Source organism: Branchiostoma lanceolatum, chromosome 5 (assembly GCF_035083965.1).
Source record: "Branchiostoma lanceolatum isolate klBraLanc5 chromosome 5, klBraLanc5.hap2, whole genome shotgun sequence".
NCBI lineage: Eukaryota > Metazoa > Chordata > Leptocardii > Amphioxiformes > Branchiostomatidae > Branchiostoma > Branchiostoma lanceolatum.
Window position 1 is genome coordinate 8,852,904 of NC_089726.1, and position 23,551 is coordinate 8,876,454.

Consider the following 23,551-nt stretch of genomic DNA (forward strand, 5'->3'; position numbering starts at 1 on the left):
AACTAACATACTATTAGGCAAAACAACTGAAAGTCTAAGATTATCATCTAATTTTGAATGGCTTAAATGCAAAGCTGTACTTTGCCATATTTAATGAACCTCAGTAGTAATTTCAGTGTATAATACAGTACAGACCGATCCAATTCATAACATTGAGAGACTGGCTCAGTTTCATTTCGCTTCTATATTTTGACAAAAGTGACGGGCCTATGAGGTTGGTCTGTTGGTACTGCCACAGTTGTAGCCTGGTCCCAGTCTCTAGGGTCGGCTTAGTGGTGTTTTACCGGGCCAGTCAGTTTCTGATGGCCTTTCTACCTCTGGCTGCCAGGCCCTGCTGGCTGCCATCCTACTTTTCCGCCGCCGTCGGTGCCGAACTAATTAATCCAAGGCCGTAAACAACACCCCGGGCGGGCTAAGCTGTCTGGGCGGGTGAGGGTCACTCACAGTGCCGTAGAGATATCCGGGAGGCACCGAGGGTATGGATTCCAGGCTACCACAGTTGTTGATTTATAGTGGAATGGTTTCAGAGTTGGCCTCTGTGTTAAAATTTCTCAGGCAAAAAAATTTTATATTTAGTTTTCAATGTCTGATAAAACGGCACTACATTTCACATGTTCAGTGATCCTGCAGTCATTTCTGTGCATGTTAGGCTACACCAAGTAATTTTTATGGATGACGTCCGCGCGCGCATTGATTTTGGTCTGTTCCCAGAAAAAAACACAAGAAATTCCGCTGCCTGTAACTATGACCAAAGAGGTCCTTTTTAATAAACTGTGATTCTGTAGGCCTGCAAAATCAATGGAATATGGAAAGAAACAGGACAGGACAACAACTGCTGTTCAACTTCAACTGATTTATTCAAATTATTGCTGTTTTCCTGATGAATAAAAGAATTCTTAGTTGTTACACTGTGTTCTCTCATTCAATTTGTGTCCTAACATGCGTCGTCGACTATGATATTTCAAATCTGGACATCTTGTTTTTTTCGGCCCTTCTTGTTTTTTTTTCGCGCTCTCGCATTAGATGCTGGGTCTACAAAGGACGTCATCCATAAAAATTACTTGGTGCAGCCTTACAGTATTAGAGCCTTCTCAGGCAAAAAACTGAAAGTTTTAACCTAGTCTGTCTGAAATACAGCTCTACATTATACATGTTCAGTGACCCCGTGTATGTTACAGTATTGGTAACCCGTGCTGTAAGTCTATAATGGGATGGTGTCAGAGTTGGCCTCGGTGTTGAGCTGTGACTTCTCCAGGAAGCGGAGCTGCCACACCTTGTCTGCGTACAGCTCAAACCTGGCCCTGCCCATCAAGTTCACCAGCTGGTTCTACAAAGGCGGGAAAATGAAACATCACAAGTCAGTGATTACATGTTTCCATCCTTCTGACTTAATCTCCAAGCAGATCTACCAGTGGCAAGATAGTATCCACAGGGCCAAACAGTGTCCAATTTGCTTTTGATAAGGCAACATTAGGAGGGGCAACGATACCATTTTTGAAAAGAACTGCTCCTCCCTATTTGAGTGAAGGCAGATCTCCGGTGGCCAATGGGTGTTATTTTTGCCCTTTGGATATTGTCTTGCCACCTGCTTGGAGATGACATCTGACTGCCAGTCAGATGTCATCTCCAAGACTGCCCTAAAGCATCATTTCATACCAGGCCCGCTGGTTGTATATGTAGCAGTAGCAATGTCGTTGTGGCCTGAAATCTTTGCTTCTCACTGCATTAGCATTGGCCAGTATACTATCAATTCTTGAGTAAAATTACAGCAAAGCCGAGTTTTTCTCAAATTCAAAACGGAATAGATTTCAAAAGGGTGAAAATAACTTGGCAGCCCCTGCTCAAATTTCCTAAGAACAAAATCTACAAAACTAAATTTTCTGAACATATAACACTGAGTTTAATGTAAATTGTGGATATTAATACCTAGCCCATATGCCTTAATTTTTCTTATGCCTTGCCAACACATGGAAAGATACAGTCAGGTATCAGACACAGAAATCAGAAGTTACCTTTACCTCTAGGTCCTCCCCTGAGTCAATGATGGAGTAGGCTTTCATCAGTATCTCAATCCCAAGGCCCTTGATACACTGTCTGTGAGACAAGAATGGGTGGTGAAAAGGCTAGAAATCCCTCTGTTACCCAAAAATAAGTAACCATTGCGTGTATTTATACAATACTCCTACCAACTGTGTATGTTTGTAAACATGTCTTTGTTGTGACCTGTACTTAGCTCAGTTGGGCAAGAGTGTACAAAAAGGTCTCCATTCAATAAATGGAGCGGCGCAGGCTGTCAAATTGCTTGACTGTTTGAAAATGTCTGAATGCTTATTTTCTACAAGACCCAAGACTACAATGCAATGACATCTAAAGGTTCACCATAAATATTGCCATCATACCTTTTGAGCTGTGTGATTGTTGTGAGTAACCCTGAAGTACTTGATGTTTGGGCTGAAAGTGGAAACAAGATGATATTAAGATACGTCAACTTGATACTGTGAAGCCCCTTGCCTTACAAAGTTACATCACTGATGCATTAGATTTTGAAATAGAGGAATCAAAAACATTTAATTTAAGGAGTCATCTGAACCATACAATTTGTTTTCAAAATGAACATACCTTTCTAGTGCAAGATTAGTCAATACATTCTGTGAAACGTCCTTGTGCCGCATGTCAGGTAAAGGGACAGAAATTAGAGAAAAACTATTCAAAACAACCAAACACTATCACATCAAAGCAAGGAGTATCTTTTGTTAACTTACAGTCACCAACATTTTCATGAAAAGCTATTGGAAAAGACAACTATTGCTTTCAGCATTGGAAAAGACAACTATTGCTTTCAGCATTGGAAAAGATAACTATTGCTTTCAGCATTGGAAAAGACAACTATTGCTTTCAGCATTGGAAAAGACAACTATTGCTTTCAGCATTGGAAAAGACAACTATTGCTTTCAGCATTGGAAAAGATAACTATTGCTTTCAGCATTGGAAAAGACAACTATTGCTTTCAGCATTGGAAAAGACAACTATTGCTTTCAGCATTGGAAAAGATAACTATTGCTTTCAGCATTGGAAAAGACAACTATTGCTTTCAGCATTGGAAAAGACAACTATTGCTTTCAGCATTGGAAAAGACAACTATTGCTTTCAGCATTGGAAAAGATAACTATTGCTTTCAGCATTGGAAAAGACAACTATTGCTTTCAGCATTGGAAAAGACAACTATTGCTTTCAGCATTGGAAAAGACAACTATTGCTTTCAGCATTGGAAAAGACAACTATTGCTTTCAGCATTGGAAAAGATAACTATTGCTTTCAGCATTGGAAAAGACAACTATTGCTTTCAGCATTGGAAAACTTGATCACTGTACGCTCTCAGTAAAGTTAACATCTTCCACAAACCTATGTTACATGTTTGCTACAGATTACAATGAGTTTTACCAAATAGTAATTGATGATTAAGTAAACTTACTACTATCATATCCTGAGTCCTCCCTGAAAGCGTTGACAGGTCCGTTGGCAGCCACCACAGTGTCGGGGGTGGAGTCAGAGGCACCAGAACTCTCACTACTGCTGTCACTACTGGAGTCATCATCCTTAGAGTTCTGCAGGTTTTCTTCCTTTTCCTTCCTCATCAAGGCTTGCTGATATTTGACGTAGGAATCTCTCTAGTGGAGCGCAAAACATGGGGGACATCAGTACTATGCGAGATCGAATCACCCATACATGACTACATTGTAATCAATTATACTGTTATTGATAATATTTGTAGTTAGAATTAGGATAGATTAGCATTGCAGTATTGCTGATTTAATGCAATACATTGTACCATGTACAATTGTTGAGCAATAAAGTTCATTCACATGAAGGATATGCAATGCTACAATCCAAAACTTCTGAAGCTGTAACCTGCAAGGGCTTGAGTCCTAAGTTAAGTCCTTGAAAACATCACTCATGTCATGTGGATGACAGATGTTCAAATATCTTCCAATGAAAAATATGATATAGATGGAATGATTTAGATTGGTGTCAATATTACAAAAAGCATTCATTGAATTACCTATAGTTTGGAAGGCATGAGAAGACAAGCTACAGGGAAAAAGGACCAAGAGGGAAAACAACTATGACTACACATATAAGAGAAAAGTCTAATCTTTAAAAATGAAACATGCCTTCACAGATACTGTCACACATGAATGAAGGATCTAGACTCACTTTAAGACTGCCTGGGGTACCAAAGCTGGTGCTGGTGTTGAGTTTTGTCTCTGAGCTTGACTTGGCCATCTGTTCAAACTGTTGTCTTGCTGCGTCCACCAGGCTGGACTCACTCCGGGCTGACAACATGCCACTCCTGGGGGAGCCGGCTACTTTCTGTCTACCTGGGGATGCTAAGCAACAACACAGCCATAACATCAGTAGTGTTGTAGTTGTACTCTACATAAATGTGGTCTAAGAAACCTATCAAATTGTGGAAACTGTGAATGTTCAACTGTATGTTATATGGCCCCCAACATCAACAATGCTGCCTGGGTGACCAATGCTGCCCAGGTGATTGCTTTGTTACAATCTCGATAAAATGAAATAAAGATTAAGCAGTATTTGTAGTGATCATTACAATATATTTCGAGGATATGAAACAGCAGAGAACATGTAAGAGTTTAATCAACTCTTTTTGTCTTTTTCTCTCAATCTTTTACCTAAAAGAGACCAGCCATCTGTTGAGACAACTACTGCCTTTTATTTCATCTTGCAACTTTACTTTCTATTTGATCAAAATTTATTATATACTCTAGTACAACCAAGACTACCCACTGCAAACTTGTTCAAGGGGAATGTTTAATACCCAATGAGCTGAACTTTAAAATTTTCCTTTAAGAAGATCCTTACTTTGTCTTGGAGACCTTGGCGATCCCTCCTTGTCCACAGTAAGATGTACGTTCTCCTCCAGGGTGACCCTTCCCTGAGACGTGACCTTGCACCAGTACATCCCCGTGTCGCTGAACTTACACGGCTGGACGCGGAGGTGGGGCTCGAAATCACTGTCAATAAAAGCTCTACCTCTGAAGTTTCCATGGGCAACCTGCAAAAAAAATAACATCTTATGAAAATTGTAAAGTACAGAACAGGGGAAAAAACAAACTTTCGCTTTAAGATAGTCTTTATAGCCAGCTACAATAAAGCGAAAAGTCAAACATAAAACTCAAACATATGAGTTTGTTGCATGAGTATGCAGAAAACAATACAGTCATTGACAAACATTTAATAAAAACAACACAACAAAAACGGCAACTCAAAAAACAGCAACAACAACAACAAAAAGGCAGACTTAAAAAAAGCAAAGCTGATTATCGGTTAGTCGGTAAGAACAAACTTGCCCGCAGGGTCACAAGCGCAGGAGAGTGACTGGGCACACCAGACTGGGAGGAGCTAGTTACCCGCGATGGCCCCTTCCTCTCGTAAACGAGCGTGCGGCCCCGCCACTTCTTCTCCTTACTCCACTCCACGTCGGTCAGCGGGGTTTTTGAGGCCACGATGCTGAGGCGTAGAAGCGCCGTGTGCCCCTCGATGGCATCGGAGTAGTTGTCGGCAGGGACCCGTAGAGGCCGCAGCTGCTTTCTCGCGTCAGGTGGTAGAGCTGGGAGTGGTTGTGGGGCATCTCTAGGGCTTGACTGGATAGAATTACAATGGGAAATAACACCAGTTATGTAGATGGGGTTGTCCATTGTTATCTGGGAAATTCTTCAAAATAAAATCTGGAGTTGTATAGAATGCTTGTGTCTTACGGAATAAAATGAAAGTTGACAGAAAGAGGGAAGAAAATGGTTACATATGTAACTTCTAAATTCAAAACCCTTTAGTGCTCTATGTGATCGTGGGTGACTTTACTGTGCCAGGCAGTTCTACTACAAGTGTATGATTTAAGAATAGAAAGATAAGATAAACAGAACTAGACTACTTAAAAACCTTGGTGAGTTCTTGTGAAGACATAGGTGACCAGGATGACCTCCTGGGAGAGTATGGTTGTGCTGATGTTGTTACCACAAAACTGCTGCCCCCTGGACTGGGGATTCTCCGCACAGCAATGCCGCTGCCAGGGCTGGCTGCCCTCCCCCTCCCTGGGGTGGGGCTGGATCTTGTGGGGGAGGGGGACTGAGTCCTGCCTGGGGGTGGGGTGAACCGTGCAGGGCCAGGGGAGGGGGAGGGAGTCCTGAGGCCAGGTCCCGCCGCCATCACTTTTCTCTCAAAAGTTCTCCGCGTGGCTGCCACTGACGGACTTGGTGATCTTTGTTGCTGGGAAAATGGAAAGAGAACAAAGGCACCAGTTAGCTACCACAATAGGGCTACCACTTGGTGCTGTAAAATCCCCTTCGAACTGCAACTTTTGACATGAAAAACAGCTTTGGATGCATCATTAGACTTTTACTAGGACATCTTCAGTTGTCACTTTGCATGATTTACAGTTTGACATTTTATGGGATACTGATCATGGGTAAGATGTAATCCTGATAAAGCTTTAGAGAGTATTTTGTGTCCTAAGCGTTATTTTGCTGGAATTCTGAAGACTTACAGATGTGGGAGATGTATGCCTGAGGTTGGGTGTTGACCCCGGTAATGAACGACTGCTGTGCAGGGAACCACTCGAGCCTGGCCGACTGGAAGTGAAACAAGAGTCGGAACAATGCGCCTTTAAATAGCAATACAAGCAATACATACAGGGCATAAAACAGGTATCATACACTCAAACAAAGAGTAATAAAAAGATAATTATCATTAACCATTGTCTTCATCGTCATTGGGTATAACATCTACTAAGTTAAACATAATTCCACCAGGGTACATAGTTCCACCAACCTAAAAAGACACGTTCAAACAGATCTCCAACCCAATGTCCCCCAGTATAATGCACTTCTGAATATCTAAACTGTGCATAACTGGGGGTGGTTCACTAGAGATCTCTCAAACCTGCGGTTTTTCAAAGTGGCAGGTTTGTGTAACCCAGCAGATTAACATCAATGGAGGCCTATGTTCCAACAACCTTATGTTCTGGCACCACCTAACCCTTACCCTAGCCCTAATCCTAACCCTTAAAACCACTGCCAACACTCCAGTGGGAACAATACGCCTTCAAACAGCAATACATACAGGGCACAAAACACCCCAACAAAAATCAAAATCATCACTAACAATTGTCTTCATCCTGATTGGGTATAACCCTATGTTCCGACATGCCTATGTTCTGGCACCCCCTAACAGGGTAAGGGTACCCTTAAAAACACTGTCAACACTCCATTTTCTCCCTACCGCAAAACTAAATCCCGTGAACTTAAATGCAGTTACAGTACTGATTGACAGACTTCACTGACCTGCTTGTCCTAGAGCTGGCAGGCGAGCCTGATCGACCTCTGGCCTTGTGAAAGACATAATCCAGTTCACTCGACCTCCCTTCAGGAGACGTGCCGCTCAACCCCGGAGGTAAGCTGCTCCTGCGACGCACCCCTCCAGCTAAGGGGAAAATAGAAGCTTTATTGACACAAAAAAATCTAGTGACTTTCGTACGGTCAACTACAAACTACAAAATAGAAATGCAAAATAAATCTTAAAACTCAACTTACTAAACAATATTGGCTAACAAACGCAAATCTCTAACCTTGATGCCACCAGGTGGGGCTAAACGTGTCATTATCTTTTATGATAACAAAGCAATCTTTTATGTTAAAAAATCGTTAGGTAGGGCAAACTAAAGGAGACATAAAAGACAATAAATAAATCTACTGATGATAGCCCGCCCCTGCCTTCTATTGGATACTTCAAATGATAATGGTTAGCCTTGTCTTTGGTAGCATGGAAGTTAAATCCCCAACGTAAAGATTAACAATGAGATATCTAAACCTTTAAACCTATAATTTTTCAAATGTTCTTCTTATTCATTAAATGCACAGAAGAAAATCAAATGATTGGCCCTGTCCTTGGTGCTGAATGGATGTTCTGATAGTCTTATCTACAAACATTTAGCAACTTAGCCTTCTTGTCGATACACATTTTGTACTATGCAAAAAAGGTGGCGTTCTTACCAAGTACAGTCACCCTGATGGAGTCTTCATCCAGCTCCACCCCTCCACTCTTCAGCACACACCAGTACACCCCAGCATCGCTCAGCTTCACCGGGTTGATCCGTAACGATGCCTCCCCTTCCACCGCCGTCCTCCCCCGGTAATCTCCCACAGACACCCTCATGGCGGTGCCCTGAACTTGGTACACCAGCGTCCGCTCTGACACACCCTTTTTCGTGACGTACCACTCAACTTCCTGCGCTGATGTCAGCTTTCCAAAAGGACAGGTCAGAAGCACTTCGCTGTCCTCCCGGATGATTTTTCCTGACATTCCTCGTTTTCTCCTAGTAACAGGAGAGGGGGCACGGATGCTGTCGGTGAAAACGGTGTCCCTTAGACTGGATGTAGACAAGCTTGAGATACTGGTGAGGGTGTCGGACATCTTGTTGGTGCCTGAGAGCTCCAGGCTGAGGGACTTGGATGCAACGTTCGGTTGGGAGGATAGTGTGGGGCCATTTTGAAGAGGGGCTTTCTCTTCTCTCTTCTTTTCCGACCACAAGTCTGAAGGTATGGGGAGAGGGGGGATGGGGGGAGCGTGCTCTGCTTCCTTGCTGAAAGCTTTTGTGGGCTGAAAGTGAAGAAAGAAACTGTGACTAAACAGAACACATGGAGCCATAAGAGCCACAGGAACCGGTTTGAAAAGTGTCAAAATTGTAAAAATGTCAGATGATAGTTCAGTGCATGTCTATTTCAATACCCTATTCATTAAGTGCAAATAGTAAAATCCAATAACAATGGTCGACCCTGTCCTTGGTGCGAGATAGAAATGTGAAAAAATAGCTCAGAGTTTGCAAATCCCTTATGTTAAGTAAAGGTTAACAATAAAATGTCAGTTTCTATACACTTCTTTTATTCAGTAAAAGAGCAGAAAAAAGATAATGGTTGCTCCTGTCCTTGGTGCTGAATGGATGATAACTCACAAATATTAACTTAATTAAGTAAAGATTAACAATACAATGTCTGAATATTTAAATCCCTAATTCTTCAATGTCCTTCTTATTCATTAAATGTACAGAGATGATAAAGGTTGGTCTTGTCCTTGGTGCTGAATGGATGTTCTGATAGCCTTATCTCAAAAATATCTAGTAACATAGCCGTCTGGTAGTCATGCAGTTTCATATTACGGATATCAACATGATAGAATTCATATCTGATGCTCCACAAGAGTCATATAAGAACTGTCTATCATTTATACAAGGTTCCTACGTCCATCTCTGTGTTCTTCAAGTCCTCCACTGTCCACTATACAATTGTATTCATACATGTATACTGTATGTACAATGTATTGTTGTTAGTATGCAAGAGAGAGATGTAAAGAATGTAAGACATTATGTATTGTATGTAATAGTTGAGAATAAGTCAGTGTGATGTGATGTTATCTGATCCATTTAAGTTTTAATCAGTCCAGTTCAATGTCTGTTACCAATCCATGGGATCTGGTCCAAATCTAAATCTAAACAGTCGTGTTATGTGTTTATTCTCTACTCCGCAAAATACAGGGTATACTATGTCATGTTCAATGTTGTCTCGTCCAGTTTTTTGCCAGTCCTTGTCATGTGTCTTTCATCATAATACATGCCAATTCAGCTCTGTCATTCGTCTCCAGTCTCTAGCTAGTCAATGCATCCGGCCCAGTCAAGTTCTGACCAGTCCTCTCATAGGTCTATATCAGCCATGAGGCCTAGAGGTTAGTCTGCTGCTTCTTTAAGCCAGTCAATGTCGTGTGATAGTGAGTGTGTTCTGGTCCGGTCAAGTCTCAAAGAGTCCTGTCATGTGTCTGTTGCTCAGTCAGTCTTGTTCGGTTCTAGCCAGTCTGTCATGTATGTCATGAGCCCTGTGATCTCGTCCAGTCCAGTTTGAATCACTCCTATTCTGTAACCCAGGAAGCCACATATCTCCTACTCACAGAGGTCGGAGAGATGACCTTGTCGGAGCCTCCTGATGACCTTCCCCTGACCTTGAAGTCCTCCCTGGGGCTGGCCTTGGTGAGGTACACCCCTACAGGGGGGGCCGGGATGGGGGGCGGGGTCACCATGGGGGTGTAAGCATGGCGGACCTGTGGAGGAAAAGACATGAGAACATCTCAAAACTGGAAGAAAGAAATCAATAAATCTTCTGTGGCAACATTCTCAGGAAAGTTTTAAATTAAATGTGTTTTATGTAAAAAAACACTTAATGTGCTTTGGATTCATTCTGAAGCATCATTTTCCTTTTCCAAGTACATGAAGCACAAATTCAAACAAAACAACTTTATTTATCCTTGCTATTTACTTCATGATATTTTCAAAGTTTTTTCAAAGTTAAGGACAAATATACTGGCATTCAACATTCTAATACATAAACAGTATAGTTCAAAACAAAACAAAATTATGCTAGCCTTGCTATTTACTTCCTCTGATCGAAATATCTTGCACTCTTTTCTGAACGTGTAAGACTTTAAGATTCTGTTCTACAGACTCTGTACACTAGACTTACTTCAGGCGACTGTCCCCTGCTACCCATAGGGCTGCTCCTTCCTGGGCTGGGGCTGGCCCTCCTGGCTGGGGAGGACGGAGACTCCCTCCTCTTCCCCATGGGGGAGGGAGACTGTCTTCTCCTCTCCCTGTCTCTCTCCATCTCTCTCTCCCTTTCCTTCTCTCGTTCCTTCTCCTTCTCTCGCTCTCTTTCCTTCATGGCGATCATGAGCTGCAGGTCTGTGGCTGAGCCGGTCAGGCTGGATACCACAGAGGCAGGAGGGGACAGGCTACAGGAGAAGTCAGGACTGTTAGTGATACAGTATTTGAGGATGAAAAAAGATTTGTATACAAGTATTATGAGTTGATAATGATAAGATTGTGCTATGCTATAGTCTATGAACCAACAACATCCACATGCAGAGCCCAAACAACAACGATCCAATATGGCAGCCAGAAATTCCTTCTGTCTTAAAACAAGTGGAATAACTTGAAGAAATAACTGTGTTTTTTTTTTATTGCATGGACATCACATAAGGTCCTAGCCCCTTGTACACTACATATTTAACCCTCTTGGGGTCTCTTATGGTTTTTAGGTACACCCAGTAGAAGACAGAAAAATGTGATGTTTTCTCACATTAAACTATGTCTAGCTTTGTTTAGGGACATCCCTTGGATAAGACATTGCATGAAGGTCCCATGTTTGAGGAGAGCCACATCTTCAGCACATTTAAGAGCACACCACACTTATCAAAAAGAGCAGGGTTTCTCCCTGGTATGAGTCAATCAAATTAATCTGCCCGGATATGCAGCTTGACAATGTCCTCTTCTACACAAACCTGGTGTGCTATGCCTTGAGGCAGTTTACCAGGTATTCAATCCAAAGAAACAAATGCTGACTGCACTCAATGGCCAATAAAATTGATTGTAAAATGCATGATTATAATATTGCGTTTATCAATCACATTGGATACTCCAAGCATGCAGGTAGATCTCATGCATTAACTGCAAAATAAGCTCCAGCAGCAAGACAAAGATTCGCATGAAAAGTTGGAAAAGTGTTTTGTACATGCAGAACATGCAAGAGTTTGCATCTTGTATTATCCATGCGTTTTGTCCATACAAATGTAGATGCAGTATGAAAAAGGAAAGGTGTTCAGCCACTGCACACACTCCAAACCAAGAGTGCATGTTACCAACAAGGATAAAAATTGTTTTACTTCTTGTTAGTATACCTCCTCTTGTCCTGCTCCTCCTCAGAGCTGGACCCCTCCTTCTCCTCCAGGATGATGGACGGCTTGTGATGAGGTGAATGTCCTCTGCTGCCTCTCCTGGGCATCTCCTGGTTCTTGGGAACAAGAATTGAAGTCATTCCACAATGTATTTTAAGTGTCATATTCATTGGTGGTATTGGTAGCTTACTGGTTTGTTATCGAACTCAGAATCTAGAGTTGCTGGGTTGTAAATCTTAATGGGAACGGCACTGAATGCAAATTTCCTCATTAGTCTCAGTACCTTTCGTTGGTACACACAGCTCCACAGGTACATAGAAGTCATACATACCTATTTGAATCTTTATCACTAGCTAAATTTTAACTTAAAGATGTCTGACATCTTTTTGAACCAAAGATGGTTTAAGTTATACATAAACTAAAATCAAACAAAAATCAGTTGGCATGCATATTTTGTACACTTTTGCATTTCGTTTGTGAGCTTAACTTACAGTTGCAGCGGCAGGGGTAGCCGCCTCTCTGCTAGGCTGGTCTGGTTTGGGATAGACGGGTTCCACGTTGGGACTGCGAGAACCATCGATTACAGGAGTGTTGGGAGGGGTGGGGGTGAGGTCAGCCACAGGCTTCATGTTGGCAGGGGCTGACCAGCGCCGCTTGTCCACCGCTGAAAAAAGAAAGGCAACTCTGTGAGGATGCAGTCGACAATAAGAATAGTGAGGAAATTTGCAGTTTCATGTTACTCTGACTTTGAAAATTGCCTTAAAGCAAAAATTGAAAAAAACTAAGGCTGGACAATCTAAATAACCTTTTTTGATGGATTCAATTCTATATGAGATCTCTAGATCTTAATCATTTGTGGCATCACATTTTTGTGCTTCAGTAGTATGGTCTAACAATTACATCAATTCTACTCTAAGACTTCCTTTACAAGTCACATTAAATTTTAAGCTGCATATTTGTTTGGATTTTCAGGAAAAGGTAGCAGCAGAAGTGCTAAAATATTGGCTGATAAGAACAGATTTGTTTTGTGAAAGGACTTCAATATCCAATTTATGAAGTAAGAGTGAACATTACCTTCTACAACAAGCTCCAGGTAGCCCTCCGACTCATTTCCATCTGCATCCCTAGCAGTGCAATAGTACCTTCCTGTATCCTGTGGCTTAGCTGGGAATATTCTCAGGGCTGCCGTTCCTTCTATTGTCACCCTCCCCCTGAATAGGCCGTGCGCCACCTTACTGGAAGACTGGATCTGGTACACAAGTTCGCGGTTATATGTCTTTTTCTTCACACAACTCCACTCAATCGCTTCAGCAGCCGTCAGCACGGAGGGTTCCAATGTGCTTTTCAACACCACCGCGTCACCCTCCTCTATCTCGTAACGGGGCTTGCGGATCTTTCGATTCACCATTGGGGAAGCGTAGGGAACCTGTCTCGGTTCACAGATTTTGGGTACCTTCGGTATCTGATCGAGTCTTTCTTCCGACCTACTTCTGGCAACGTCACTTAACTTTGACCTGAGTTTGGAGTTGTCGAACTCTGGAGATGTTGAAGGCTGCTTGACATCTTTAGAATTTTGTTTAATTTTAATTTTTGTGGCTCTCTCTTCTTCGTCTTCACGATCTATTTGAGCTACTACCTCTGAAAACTCCCCACTCCTCTCAGCAAGTGTTAGAGTTCCTCCAACATGCATCCTCCAGTCGTAGTCACCATCAGTTGGTGTTAGAGGAGACTGGAGTGACGTGTTCAATGGTCTGTTTGTCTCTGGCTGTGTCAGGAACTCCTGGGCTAGCTTTGTCAGCTGTTCTTCGATACTCTCCATGCCACTGTCTTGAGAAGGAGACCTCTGTGGACCCTCTTCTTCTTCAGCACGATAAATCTGGACTTTGGTGGCCACTTTAGTAGATTTGGCGCTGTACTCTCCCACCTGCACAGCTCTAACCTGAGACTTTGAGTCAGACAGTCTTCCTCGTGTATGTTTCTCAGTGTGGTCCTCCCTCTCTTGCTCAACACGCCTCAGAGGGCTGTATCTATCTTGCTTTTCTCTTTTTCCTTCAGATGCTATGTGTCTGTCTCTGCTGGCTCTCCTTGGATCTGACACTTCATCTTCCATCTTTGGAGACGGCCGCCCCTGGTGGGCACGCGGTGACGTGTAGCTTTCTTGTGACTCGAAAGGCGAGGCTCTCCCCTGGCGTGTGCGTTGTGATGCATAGCTTTCTTGTGACTCGTGGGGCAAGGCTCTGTCACTTCCTCTGCTTGAAGACACAGCAGGAGAGGCTCGGCCGGGTTTCTTTACTTCAACCGAGTAGCGTGTCGGTGACTCTGCATAGCTGTGTTCCATCTGGTGCTGTTTCTTCCTCTCCGTGCTTTTCTCCTGCTCCCTGGTGCTCCTCAGGAGAGGCTGTTTGGGTGGAGGAGGCAAGGCCGGTGGTGCAGAGGAAGCTGGGCTGGGCGATCTTTTTGTCTGCGTGAACCAAACATGAAGATCCATGCAGAATTATGCAAATGAGAAATGTACACAAATATCAAATTGAAACTCAAGTAATGATGTCCATATACCATGCTTTCATAAAGATAAAAAAGTTTTAAACTCTCCATAGCAGTACTATTAATTTCAAAGATGATTACTGAAGGCAATAATACCATTGTACCACCTTAAAGAATCAGATGATTACACATGATTTTACAAGGGAAATTGAAGGCACTTCAAAAGATGACCTGAAGGAAATGTATCAGACATCTGTAAGTAACAAATGGACAATGTCATACAAATAAGATTGATTATTAATGTACTCACAGCTATTCTGTGCACTGCCCTAGAAGGGCTGCTTCTCCCAACTTCCTCCACGTCTCTTCCCCTGGGAGGGCTCCGTCCTCGACCTGCGACCTTTTGGTCCAAGTTCCTCCTGACATACGAGGTGTATGATGTGTCTTCTCTGGGCTTCTATAGAACAGAGATGAGACAGTTTTTAGCTCAGGAAGGGAAGGCCTTCTGATGGTGGGTGGGGGAAAGATACAAGATGTTAGTGATAAACTAAACTATGGGTTATACTTGTTTAGCAGCAGAGGGGAAATGAAATATGGTAACGTTATAGGAAAATCCTTGACAATGTGTCTTTTAAAACCTTGAATGAATGAATGGATGAATGAATGAATGAATGAATGAATGAATGGATGGATGAATGAATGGATGGATGGATGGACGGATTGATGGATGGACGGATTGATGGATGGATGATTGGATGGATGGATGGAAGGATGGATGGATGGATTAATGGATGGATGAATTTACAGGCTGATGCTTTTGTCAATACTTAACTGACATGAATGCAGAGTGAATCTGTTACAATCTCGGGATAATTGAAATCAAAACAAGACTGTACTTCAAATAACCAAAGTTCTACATCAATGCTACAGCTGGAAAAAAGGTAAAGAAGTTTGATTATTTCACCTTATCCCCAGCTTAATAGAGGGTTTTGTTAAAAGATAGTGTAGGGATGACTGTATGTTAGAATGTAATAATATACAGTATGATCTAATATTGCACTAACTATTATGGCTTTTGCATTGAGTACGAGAGTTATGCTGTCATACGTGAGTGTTGTCTTCATCTTTCTCTTCTGCGGGTGTCTCAGTTTCCGACAGCATCTTGTCATCTATCTGCTCATCTTTTGACCCGTTCATTAGAATAGACACTTCCACATCTTCTGGCTCCACAACACTCCCATGTTCCTGGGGATCATCGGGTGGAGAGTCGTCTGATGATGATGATGACGATGCAGAGACATATCTTTCCTCCTCCTCTCTTGAGGGTCCTTCTTTGTGTTTGTCCACTCCTCTCTTACTTGTGTTTTCAGGCTTGTCGTCGGGATCATCAGCTAAGTTCTGCCCATGTTTGTTCTCCTGGAATATAGCGTTAAAATGAATAATGCTGCCAAAATAAAAACAAAACAAAACAAAAGGAATGAAACAACATAGAATAAGAAAACAAAACAAAATGAAATGAAACAAACAAGAAATGTAAATATCTTCATAGAAGTGGTAATACAGGTAGAAAAATATGTTTCTGTTTGGAAGGAATCATATTTGAAAACCTGAACAAAATGTACTTTTCACATGTGTCAGAGAGTTTTCACAATTTCTGACCATAATCACTTAAAACTCAAGATCAATCATACCACTGCATCTAGAGACTCATGACTATTTTGCAGTGACAAGAGCTTGATGAGAAAGATGGCATGATGGATAATTGTGGAACACTGCGTCTATGGATGCACTGAAATGGGAAGACTACAGTGTTAGTAGGCACTGTATAAAGCTGGTGGCATGCAGGATGATTGGTGGTTTGACATGCACTTATCTATGTCATGCATGGAGGGGGGTACTGAAGGGGGGGAGAGATGGCACTGGTTAGTGAAATGGTCGATGGTTACCAAAATGTATTGTCTAAACACCTCATCCACCATCAGGAGTGGTAGGAGTACTGCAGGCAGCTCCTGACTGGGGTCTGTCACCTCTGTTTCTTCATCTGTAGGAGGCACTGCGTCAACAGGGTTGTTGGGCGTCGTCACACCATTAGCGTCACATTTGGTTTCTACAGATTCACACTGGAGATGTTCTTTGTCATCAGATTCTGCTTCAACCATGGCTGGATCATCGTCATGTGTCTTTGGGGAAGGGATGGTGTCACAACTTTCTGTATCTGGCTCTTTGCTGTCACCATTTTGTTGTGAGTCTGCCTCCATTATGACCGATTCTTCATCGATTGTCTTTGGGGAAGGGATGGTGTCACATCTGTCTCGTCGACCATGAACCTCAGTAATCTTACCATTTTGCTGAGAATCTATTTCAGTTATGGATAATTCTTCATCACTAACATGTCTTTCCTTATCTGAAAGAGCATCCAGTTCTTCATCTTCACCATTTTCCTGCGTTCTCTCCAAGTTATGATCTTTTGGGATCACTTCTTCAGGTACATCGTCCCCGTAAAAGTTAGAATCTCCATTATCTTTTGTTGCAATGGGAGATGCTTTGTTTTCTGTATTTGGCAAAGATTCTAGGCTTTGTTCCACTGACGTACAGGGTAAAATTCCATTAGTTGTCGCCTCTCCTGTCAGAGTCTCTGGAATTATCGGACCGTCGGATTCCGTGGATTTGGTCGACTTTGTTGACTCCCTCCTTTGGTGAACAAACGGTTCACTGTCTGGAGGAAGTCCAGACTCTGCCTCATCATTGTCTGCATTCACCCCAGTCTCTGTGTTTTGAATCTGGATGTACATGCCACGAAAATGTATTGCACATTCAATAAAATATTGCAAATAAAAATCTCAAGTAATGAGCATGCATGCAGACAAGAAAATAGTTTTGACATACGTGCCTCATAAAACTGAGCATGCATTTCTATTGATGTGCTCTCAAATTATTTTGGATGATCATGTGCAAAATTGTGGTAAATTGTGATTAGTGCAAAAAATCAACATCCATCCATGCTTTCTGTGGGTGCATTATGTCTGATAACAATTATGTTCTTAGAATAGAGTTTGAAAGGCATGCATTTTCTCCATATCTGTGCATGATGATGAAAGTAAAGTGTGACCACATAAAACTTACGACATTGGCTTCAGTAGAAGTGACTGGGTCAAAAGAATCATTTTCAAAATTGTCCAAGTCAAGCTCAGCTTTCCACTGTGGGGAAATGTTGTTAATAATAAGTGGTTAGAACTTGTAACTGCATGTAAAGGGTGCTGTACGGCATGCATCATCTGAACAACAAAGTACTGTCTTCTGTTCCACCTTAAATCTTTCTGTCTGGTTGTTGAGACATACATGTATGCAGAAAATAGCTGATCTAAAAGCAATGCTAAGACTAAATGTTTTGTGCCATCTATGGTAACTTCTAAATGTAACTGATAATCATATGGTACATGTATAGTACATTTCAGGAAAATAGAGGTCGTCTTGAGTCAAGATACCTTCTTGAGAAGATCAGGAGCCTCCCTTGCAATGATCCTGGCAGACCTTGGAGTTGGTGGGGGAGGAAGTTCAGGACTGGGCACTGGGCTAGCTGGGCCCTGTAAGGCACGATGTAACAATAACAAAATTAATGACTTCATTTTTATTCATTAGATGTCTATATTAAGGTTAGTTACTTTGATTTGTACATGGAAAAAGACAGGGACAATGTGCAGCTCATAGACTCAGCTGTTCAGATATTACTGGCCAGTCCTATCTCTATTAGCATTGTATACACCATTAAAACCTCAGAGTCACTCAATTTGACAGATTTAATGGTTACTCCTCAATCCTTCTATAAGCACATCACATCTGTCCATAGATACATGTACAGCATTCATGTAATGAACTGTTTTCTGTACTTTTATTTTGAAGAATGTGCTCATACATGTAGCACTCCACAATGACTTGGAATCTTAAGATAGCCGACAAGACAATGCCTGACCTCTGCCTCTTTAAGAAACTCCTCCGTCAGTCTCATCAGTTCCACCTCCGAGCTGGTCTGACTGATGTTGTCGATGTCATCGTCGATGGTCTCCTCAGGGGGTTCTTCCCGCGGCCGTTTCCTGGGGATCTCCACAGCTTCTGACAGCGGCGGGACACGTACGGGGGCACCAAATGGTTTGGGCTAGTAAGGAAGATGATAAAGATTTACTGTAATTCTTGATTTGTTAACTGTAACTTAATCTTAGCTGATTTAACGGTCACTAGTCAACAACTAAAATTTCATCATCGCAAATATTTGAAGTGCTGTGTCTGTGACCTACTCCTTGTTCCCCCAACCGCTATTTTTTCCTGCCGCTATATCAAAGTGATTTACAGTACTTCTACAGTCAAATCTGTCTATAGTGATCACTTATGGGACTTCACAGTAGACAGGTTGAGACTATAGATATTCTCAATGCTTGTGTCAATGGGGAAAATTATCTATGGGACCACCTGAAACTGAAAAAGTGGCCACAATGGTCAGGTGGTGTCTTGGACAGGTTTTACTAATAACAATATTTTTTCTCTTAACTATCCTGTCCAGATGTCTTTTATGACAAAATTTTGCAAAGGTCTCCTACTTAGTGCTGATAGGCAGTGCCACATTAGAATAACTCTCAGTACCAGTATAAACATAAAAATCACTTCCAAACAAAAAAAAACTAAGATAAACAAAAATTCATCCAATTCACCATCCAATTCAAAGTAACGTTACCAACTTGAGGAAAAGGAACATCAAAAAAGCTGGATAGGAACAATGTATAATCTAAAATCACACATAGTGTAGTCGTAATTCATCCAAACATTACCTTAGCTGTCTCCTTTGCTTTGACTTCAATGTCTACCAGAGGTCCGGTAACCACCCTCTTCTTCGGAGAGCCCTCCTCCTCCAGGGACTGTTCATTGTCGGTAGGGGTGGGGGAGGAGGGAGGGGAGGGGAAGCGGTACTGGTTGTACTCATCCCAGGCAGGGGAGGAGGGGAATCGGCTGGAGACGAAAGTTCAATCATGGTGAGTTTTTTCTAGTGGTAACAAATCTAAGAAAGAGAGCAGTCAGATACTAAGAGAATAAACTGATTTTAGGCAATGGAAAAATTGTTGGCTGAGACTTGGTTATCTACTGTTAGTTTAGGCAATGCTTATTTTTTGCATTTGTTGTGCTGCTAGTTTAGCCGACAGAATGTGCAAAATAATACTGATTTTGATGCCTGAATTCTGTGAAAAATTAATCATGCATTAGCGTGATAATCAAGGGTTATCAAAAGTTTAAGTGCAAAACATAAGTGCCAGATTGAGTGTAAGTTGCAAATGAATCTACTACTGGAGAAAGGGGAAGTTGGAAGGCACACGGGATACAGGGACGGGTTAGTTACTCACACATCGCACCTCATTCCGTAGGAGCTTGGAGAGAGACAAACAACACATGGTTATTAGTATGTCTTAGTCGAGAAATGTAATGTTAGTGTAACTGAGCAGACACATAGCAGCCAGTGTTTAACTCAACATCCTACCAACTTCTTACAGTTTGTCTGGCATCAATAGTGCTTTTAGAATTCTCAAGCAGATCTCCTTCTTGCAAATGCATTTAAAATTCCAGTTCCAAGACCTTGCTTTAATTGAATGCCAATGTCTAGAAGGATACCAAAAGTTTCACTACTGTAACGTAATTTCATCGGTTACATGTACCTGAAGCAATCTTTAAGTTAATCATATTTTGCAAGTTTTATAAGACTAAATTGTTATAAAGACAAGCCCTTTTGTATTTCTCCTGAAACATTTGAAGTAACTCACTCTCTGATGGATTCCTCTAGGAACTTGGACACATGTTTCTTAATGAACGTTGTGCGTAGGATGGTTCGTACGGTCGGGCGCTGGTCGGGTTCTATCTGCAGCATGTCCTTGATCAGGTCCACAAGGTCGCGGCTGTAACTCTTGTACAGCGGACCCATCTGACGTGACACGACAGAACATAATCATCAATGATCATTTGAACAATATGAGAAACAAAAACATGATAATAAATGACCTGTTTAAAAAGTAGTTGGCTTTCTCAACCTTTAGCACTCTGAAGTGGGTGTTTGGCACCCGATTCCCTATTGGTTACAGAGTTAGGCACCAGAGATAGGGTTAAGATTGAAAGATTGGTCCCAAAAATGAAGAAATTTTCGATATATGGATACCCATGATTGTATATAGTTGGTCAAACAATGAAATGAGTCACTGATCAAAATGGAAACCAGTTACTGCACCAATCTGTACATTACACTAAAAGATTGTGATGATCCCAGCAGAAAATCACATCATCAGTACATTGCAAAGAACGCTACAACATGGGGCAGGTACCCACCTTTCCTTTGACAATTTTGAGGGCCAGGTTGTTGATGTCCTTGTCATAGAAGGGGAAAGCATGCTTCAGAGAGGCCATCTCATACAGGCAGCACCCCAGAGCCCACACATCGGCCTAGGGAAAGGAGAGCTTTGTAAGTTAAAATGCATTACTAAGCTCGGAGATGTTCTGGGCACTACACAGGCATCCTACTCTCATCTAATCTTTCCCTTAGTCTGACCATTGGGGTACCACAGAAGATCTGACAGCCAGTTTTCTCCTTTCTACCCAACTAAAATCCTATTGAAAGAAGTGCTATTGTGCTTAATGCCATGTAGTCCATACAAGGATGGCCTCTTTTGAAACAAAACAAAGAAACACATGCTACAAATGCTCATCTAGACACCAGAACAAGCTTTGAGAATGCAAACCTTTGCAACATATTCTCAATATAAACAACTGACTACAAAACCTCCATTTCAGGAAGGTAATAATTAAATGAAATAAGATAGATTACACAAAACTGCGTAGTGACCTCTTTGGTGTGTTGTCGTCCAGCCAGTGACTCGGGGCTCATGTAGCAGGGCGTGCCCTTGGCTTTCAGCTTCTCCGCCATGGAGCGGGTTCCGTCCACCACCGACGGCAGCCCGATGTCCCCTACCTTCAGCAGCCGGTACCGCAGCGTCAGGAAGATGTTCCGGGTGGTCAGGTTACGGTGGATGATGTTGTGATTGTGGAGATACTGGAATTAGAAAAAAAAATGTTTCAAGAATAGTATACGTAATACATATTCAGCACCAAGGACAGGTCAATAGAACTGCATTATAGCTACATGTATCTAACAGCATCATCTAAAAGATGCCTCTCTGGCTCAACTGGTAGCAGCCACACAGTTGAGCTCCTGGTTCCAATTAGTTGGTAACTTGGAGGCTCCGGTTCAAGTCCTGGGTCAAGACATCTCAGTTGGGGCATGAAATGGGGGTCCCGTGTTCAAGGAGGTGCCTCCAGCATGTTAAAGGGGAAGGACTAGCAACCCCAGTTACCCCACCATGTAGAAATGTACCCTGCTACTGAAACAGCAGGCAAACTTGCTGCCCTATGTACCACTAGGATCTGAACAAACAGCATCATCTATTGTTACTTGATGGTCAGTTATGAATTCCAAAGTCGTACCTGTATCGCCATGGCGATCTGCACAAACCACTCGACCAGGACAGGTTCCTCAAGGGGCCGTCCGCTCTGTCCTTTCAGCCTGGTGAACAGGTCCCCTCCGTCACAGAAGTTCATCACAATGTACAGGTAACCAAACTGGGAGGGGGAACAGTCATTGTAGTGAAGATTCAGTAGTAAGGATTTAGTACCAATGAAATAAACTGTTGTAAAGCCTGGTGAACAGGTCACCTCTGTCGCAGAAGTTCATCACAATGTACAGGTAACCAAACTGTTAGAGGTAACAGTTGCTGTTGTTAGCATTCAGTTATCGTTTTAATTATCATGAGAGTAAACGCCAATTGAATAGGTTAACTGACTCCTTGCACTGGACCTGTCTATTCAAATCAACATACCTTTTGTGACCAAAAACCTGTACTAAACAGTAGTGTCCATCCTAGCAAGTTGATGAAGCTGAGTTGTCTCTGTGAAGGTTGAAGTTTTTACAGCATCATAGAAAAGTAAATGAGTTTGTCAGAGATAACAATCATTAAGCATGCAGATGAAACAGGAGAGAAATGTGACATTATGCACCTTTTGAATTTGACTTTCCTCCATTACAAAATATATAAAAAACTGTAACCTCATTTGATGGTTGCTTGAACCTAATCATTAAGTAATCTGTGATTAACAGACCTGTTCAAAGGCTTCCTTGTACCCCACTAGGTTGGGATGTTTCAGGTCTCGCAGCACCTCAGACTCCTGCAGGGCCGCTTCTCGCTCGTCCTCGGAATGTTCCAGCATCGAGACACGCTTCATGGCATACTGTGTGGTATAGAATTGTAATACATGACATTGTGTAGCTTATGTGTTCCGTATTAAATGTCATACTCATAGAAATAACAAATTATTAATCAGACACTGGATTTCAGCACCAAGGACAGATACAATAGAAGTTATTAAATAAATAACAAGATCTATCTTTTAAGGACTAGGCTTTATAAGTGGCCCATGGCTTTACATACTGGATGGATAAAATACATACTAGTTATTTTAGACACCTGGTAGAAACTGATATATATAATAAAATAAAGCCATTAAGTCCTTCAGTTGTCTATATTCTTAGATGTACATGTACTAGGATGTCTACTTTCTATCCCTATCTGATATCTGTTAAATGCTAGGATTGCCTTTTTTCATTTTTAATCAACCCTTAGAATACGCCATTTTAGCTTCAATTCTCTAAAACTCCACACCATCCCCCCGCTTGGTTGCTCCTCTCCCTCACAATGCCCTGCACATTTTCCTCAGAAAAACCTGCTATAAGAAGTTGTGTGCTGCCCACCTGTTTCCAGTCCTTCCTGTTCCTGCCCAGCCACACCTCCCCAAAGCTGCCGCTTCCCAGGGTCCTGATCAGGATGTAACCTGCCACCTCCTCTTCAGGCTGGGGAGCAGCAACATTTTAAAAAAACCATCAGATAACAGTCATACAATCTAGAATAAATGTTTATCTGAGTTGGTAAATTTCTTTGTTTGCTAAATCAAAGAATTGGACTCACTGGAATTTTTGACTGAATCACTCAGTCCTCTTCAGCTGTCTGACCCAATCGCTTACCCAGGACGGGGGGCAATATCAACTTCCAAGAACCTTTGACCCTTTGCTGATGTCACATGAGCACATTCACATCATAAACACTTCTGTACGGAGCAATTGGGTCAGATAGCTGAAGAAGACTGAGCGATTCAGTAAAAAAAATTCTAGTGAGTCCGATTTTGTTGGCAGACA

At 42.0% G+C, this 23,551-nt stretch overlaps 1 protein-coding gene across 8 annotated transcripts in view; it reads right to left on the bottom strand.

The window, feature by feature from the left end:
- Positions 1 to 1,078: 1,078 nt before the first annotated feature.
- Positions 1,079 to 23,551, bottom strand: part of LOC136434859 (uncharacterized) — a 30,347-nt gene continuing 7,874 nt past the window's right edge. The window contains exons 9-36 of one of the 8 annotated variants that reach the window (XM_066427934.1): positions 23,111 to 23,209; positions 22,462 to 22,590; positions 21,790 to 21,924; positions 21,152 to 21,358; positions 20,638 to 20,751; positions 20,082 to 20,239; positions 19,668 to 19,691; positions 19,101 to 19,278; positions 18,251 to 18,433; positions 17,766 to 17,864; positions 15,388 to 15,696; positions 14,591 to 14,737; positions 12,871 to 14,257; positions 12,288 to 12,460; positions 11,785 to 11,912; positions 10,587 to 10,854; positions 10,018 to 10,167; positions 8,073 to 8,679; positions 7,365 to 7,503; positions 6,569 to 6,653; positions 5,965 to 6,291; positions 5,376 to 5,669; positions 4,888 to 5,080; positions 4,216 to 4,388; positions 3,473 to 3,668; positions 2,400 to 2,451; positions 2,013 to 2,094; positions 1,079 to 1,327 (exon numbers count right to left, since the gene is read on the bottom strand). In XM_066427934.1, coding sequence (XP_066284031.1) covers positions 1,202 to 1,327; positions 2,013 to 2,094; positions 2,400 to 2,451; positions 3,473 to 3,668; positions 4,216 to 4,388; positions 4,888 to 5,080; positions 5,376 to 5,669; positions 5,965 to 6,291; positions 6,569 to 6,653; positions 7,365 to 7,503; positions 8,073 to 8,679; positions 10,018 to 10,167; positions 10,587 to 10,854; positions 11,785 to 11,912; positions 12,288 to 12,460; positions 12,871 to 14,257; positions 14,591 to 14,737; positions 15,388 to 15,696; positions 17,766 to 17,864; positions 18,251 to 18,433; positions 19,101 to 19,278; positions 19,668 to 19,691; positions 20,082 to 20,239; positions 20,638 to 20,751; positions 21,152 to 21,358; positions 21,790 to 21,924; positions 22,462 to 22,590; positions 23,111 to 23,209 — 6,162 coding nt within the window. In that variant the 3' untranslated portion in view covers positions 1,079 to 1,201. The remainder of the gene's footprint in view (positions 1,328 to 2,012; positions 2,095 to 2,399; positions 2,452 to 3,472; positions 3,669 to 4,215; positions 4,389 to 4,887; positions 5,081 to 5,375; positions 5,670 to 5,964; positions 6,292 to 6,568; positions 6,654 to 7,364; positions 7,504 to 8,072; positions 8,680 to 10,017; positions 10,168 to 10,586; positions 10,855 to 11,784; positions 11,913 to 12,287; positions 12,461 to 12,870; positions 14,258 to 14,590; positions 14,738 to 15,387; positions 15,697 to 17,765; positions 17,865 to 18,250; positions 18,434 to 19,100; positions 19,279 to 19,667; positions 19,692 to 20,081; positions 20,240 to 20,637; positions 20,752 to 21,151; positions 21,359 to 21,789; positions 21,925 to 22,461; positions 22,591 to 23,110; positions 23,210 to 23,551) is intronic. The other 7 variants (XM_066427937.1, XM_066427941.1, XM_066427938.1 and 4 more) reach the window with 7 other exon arrangements.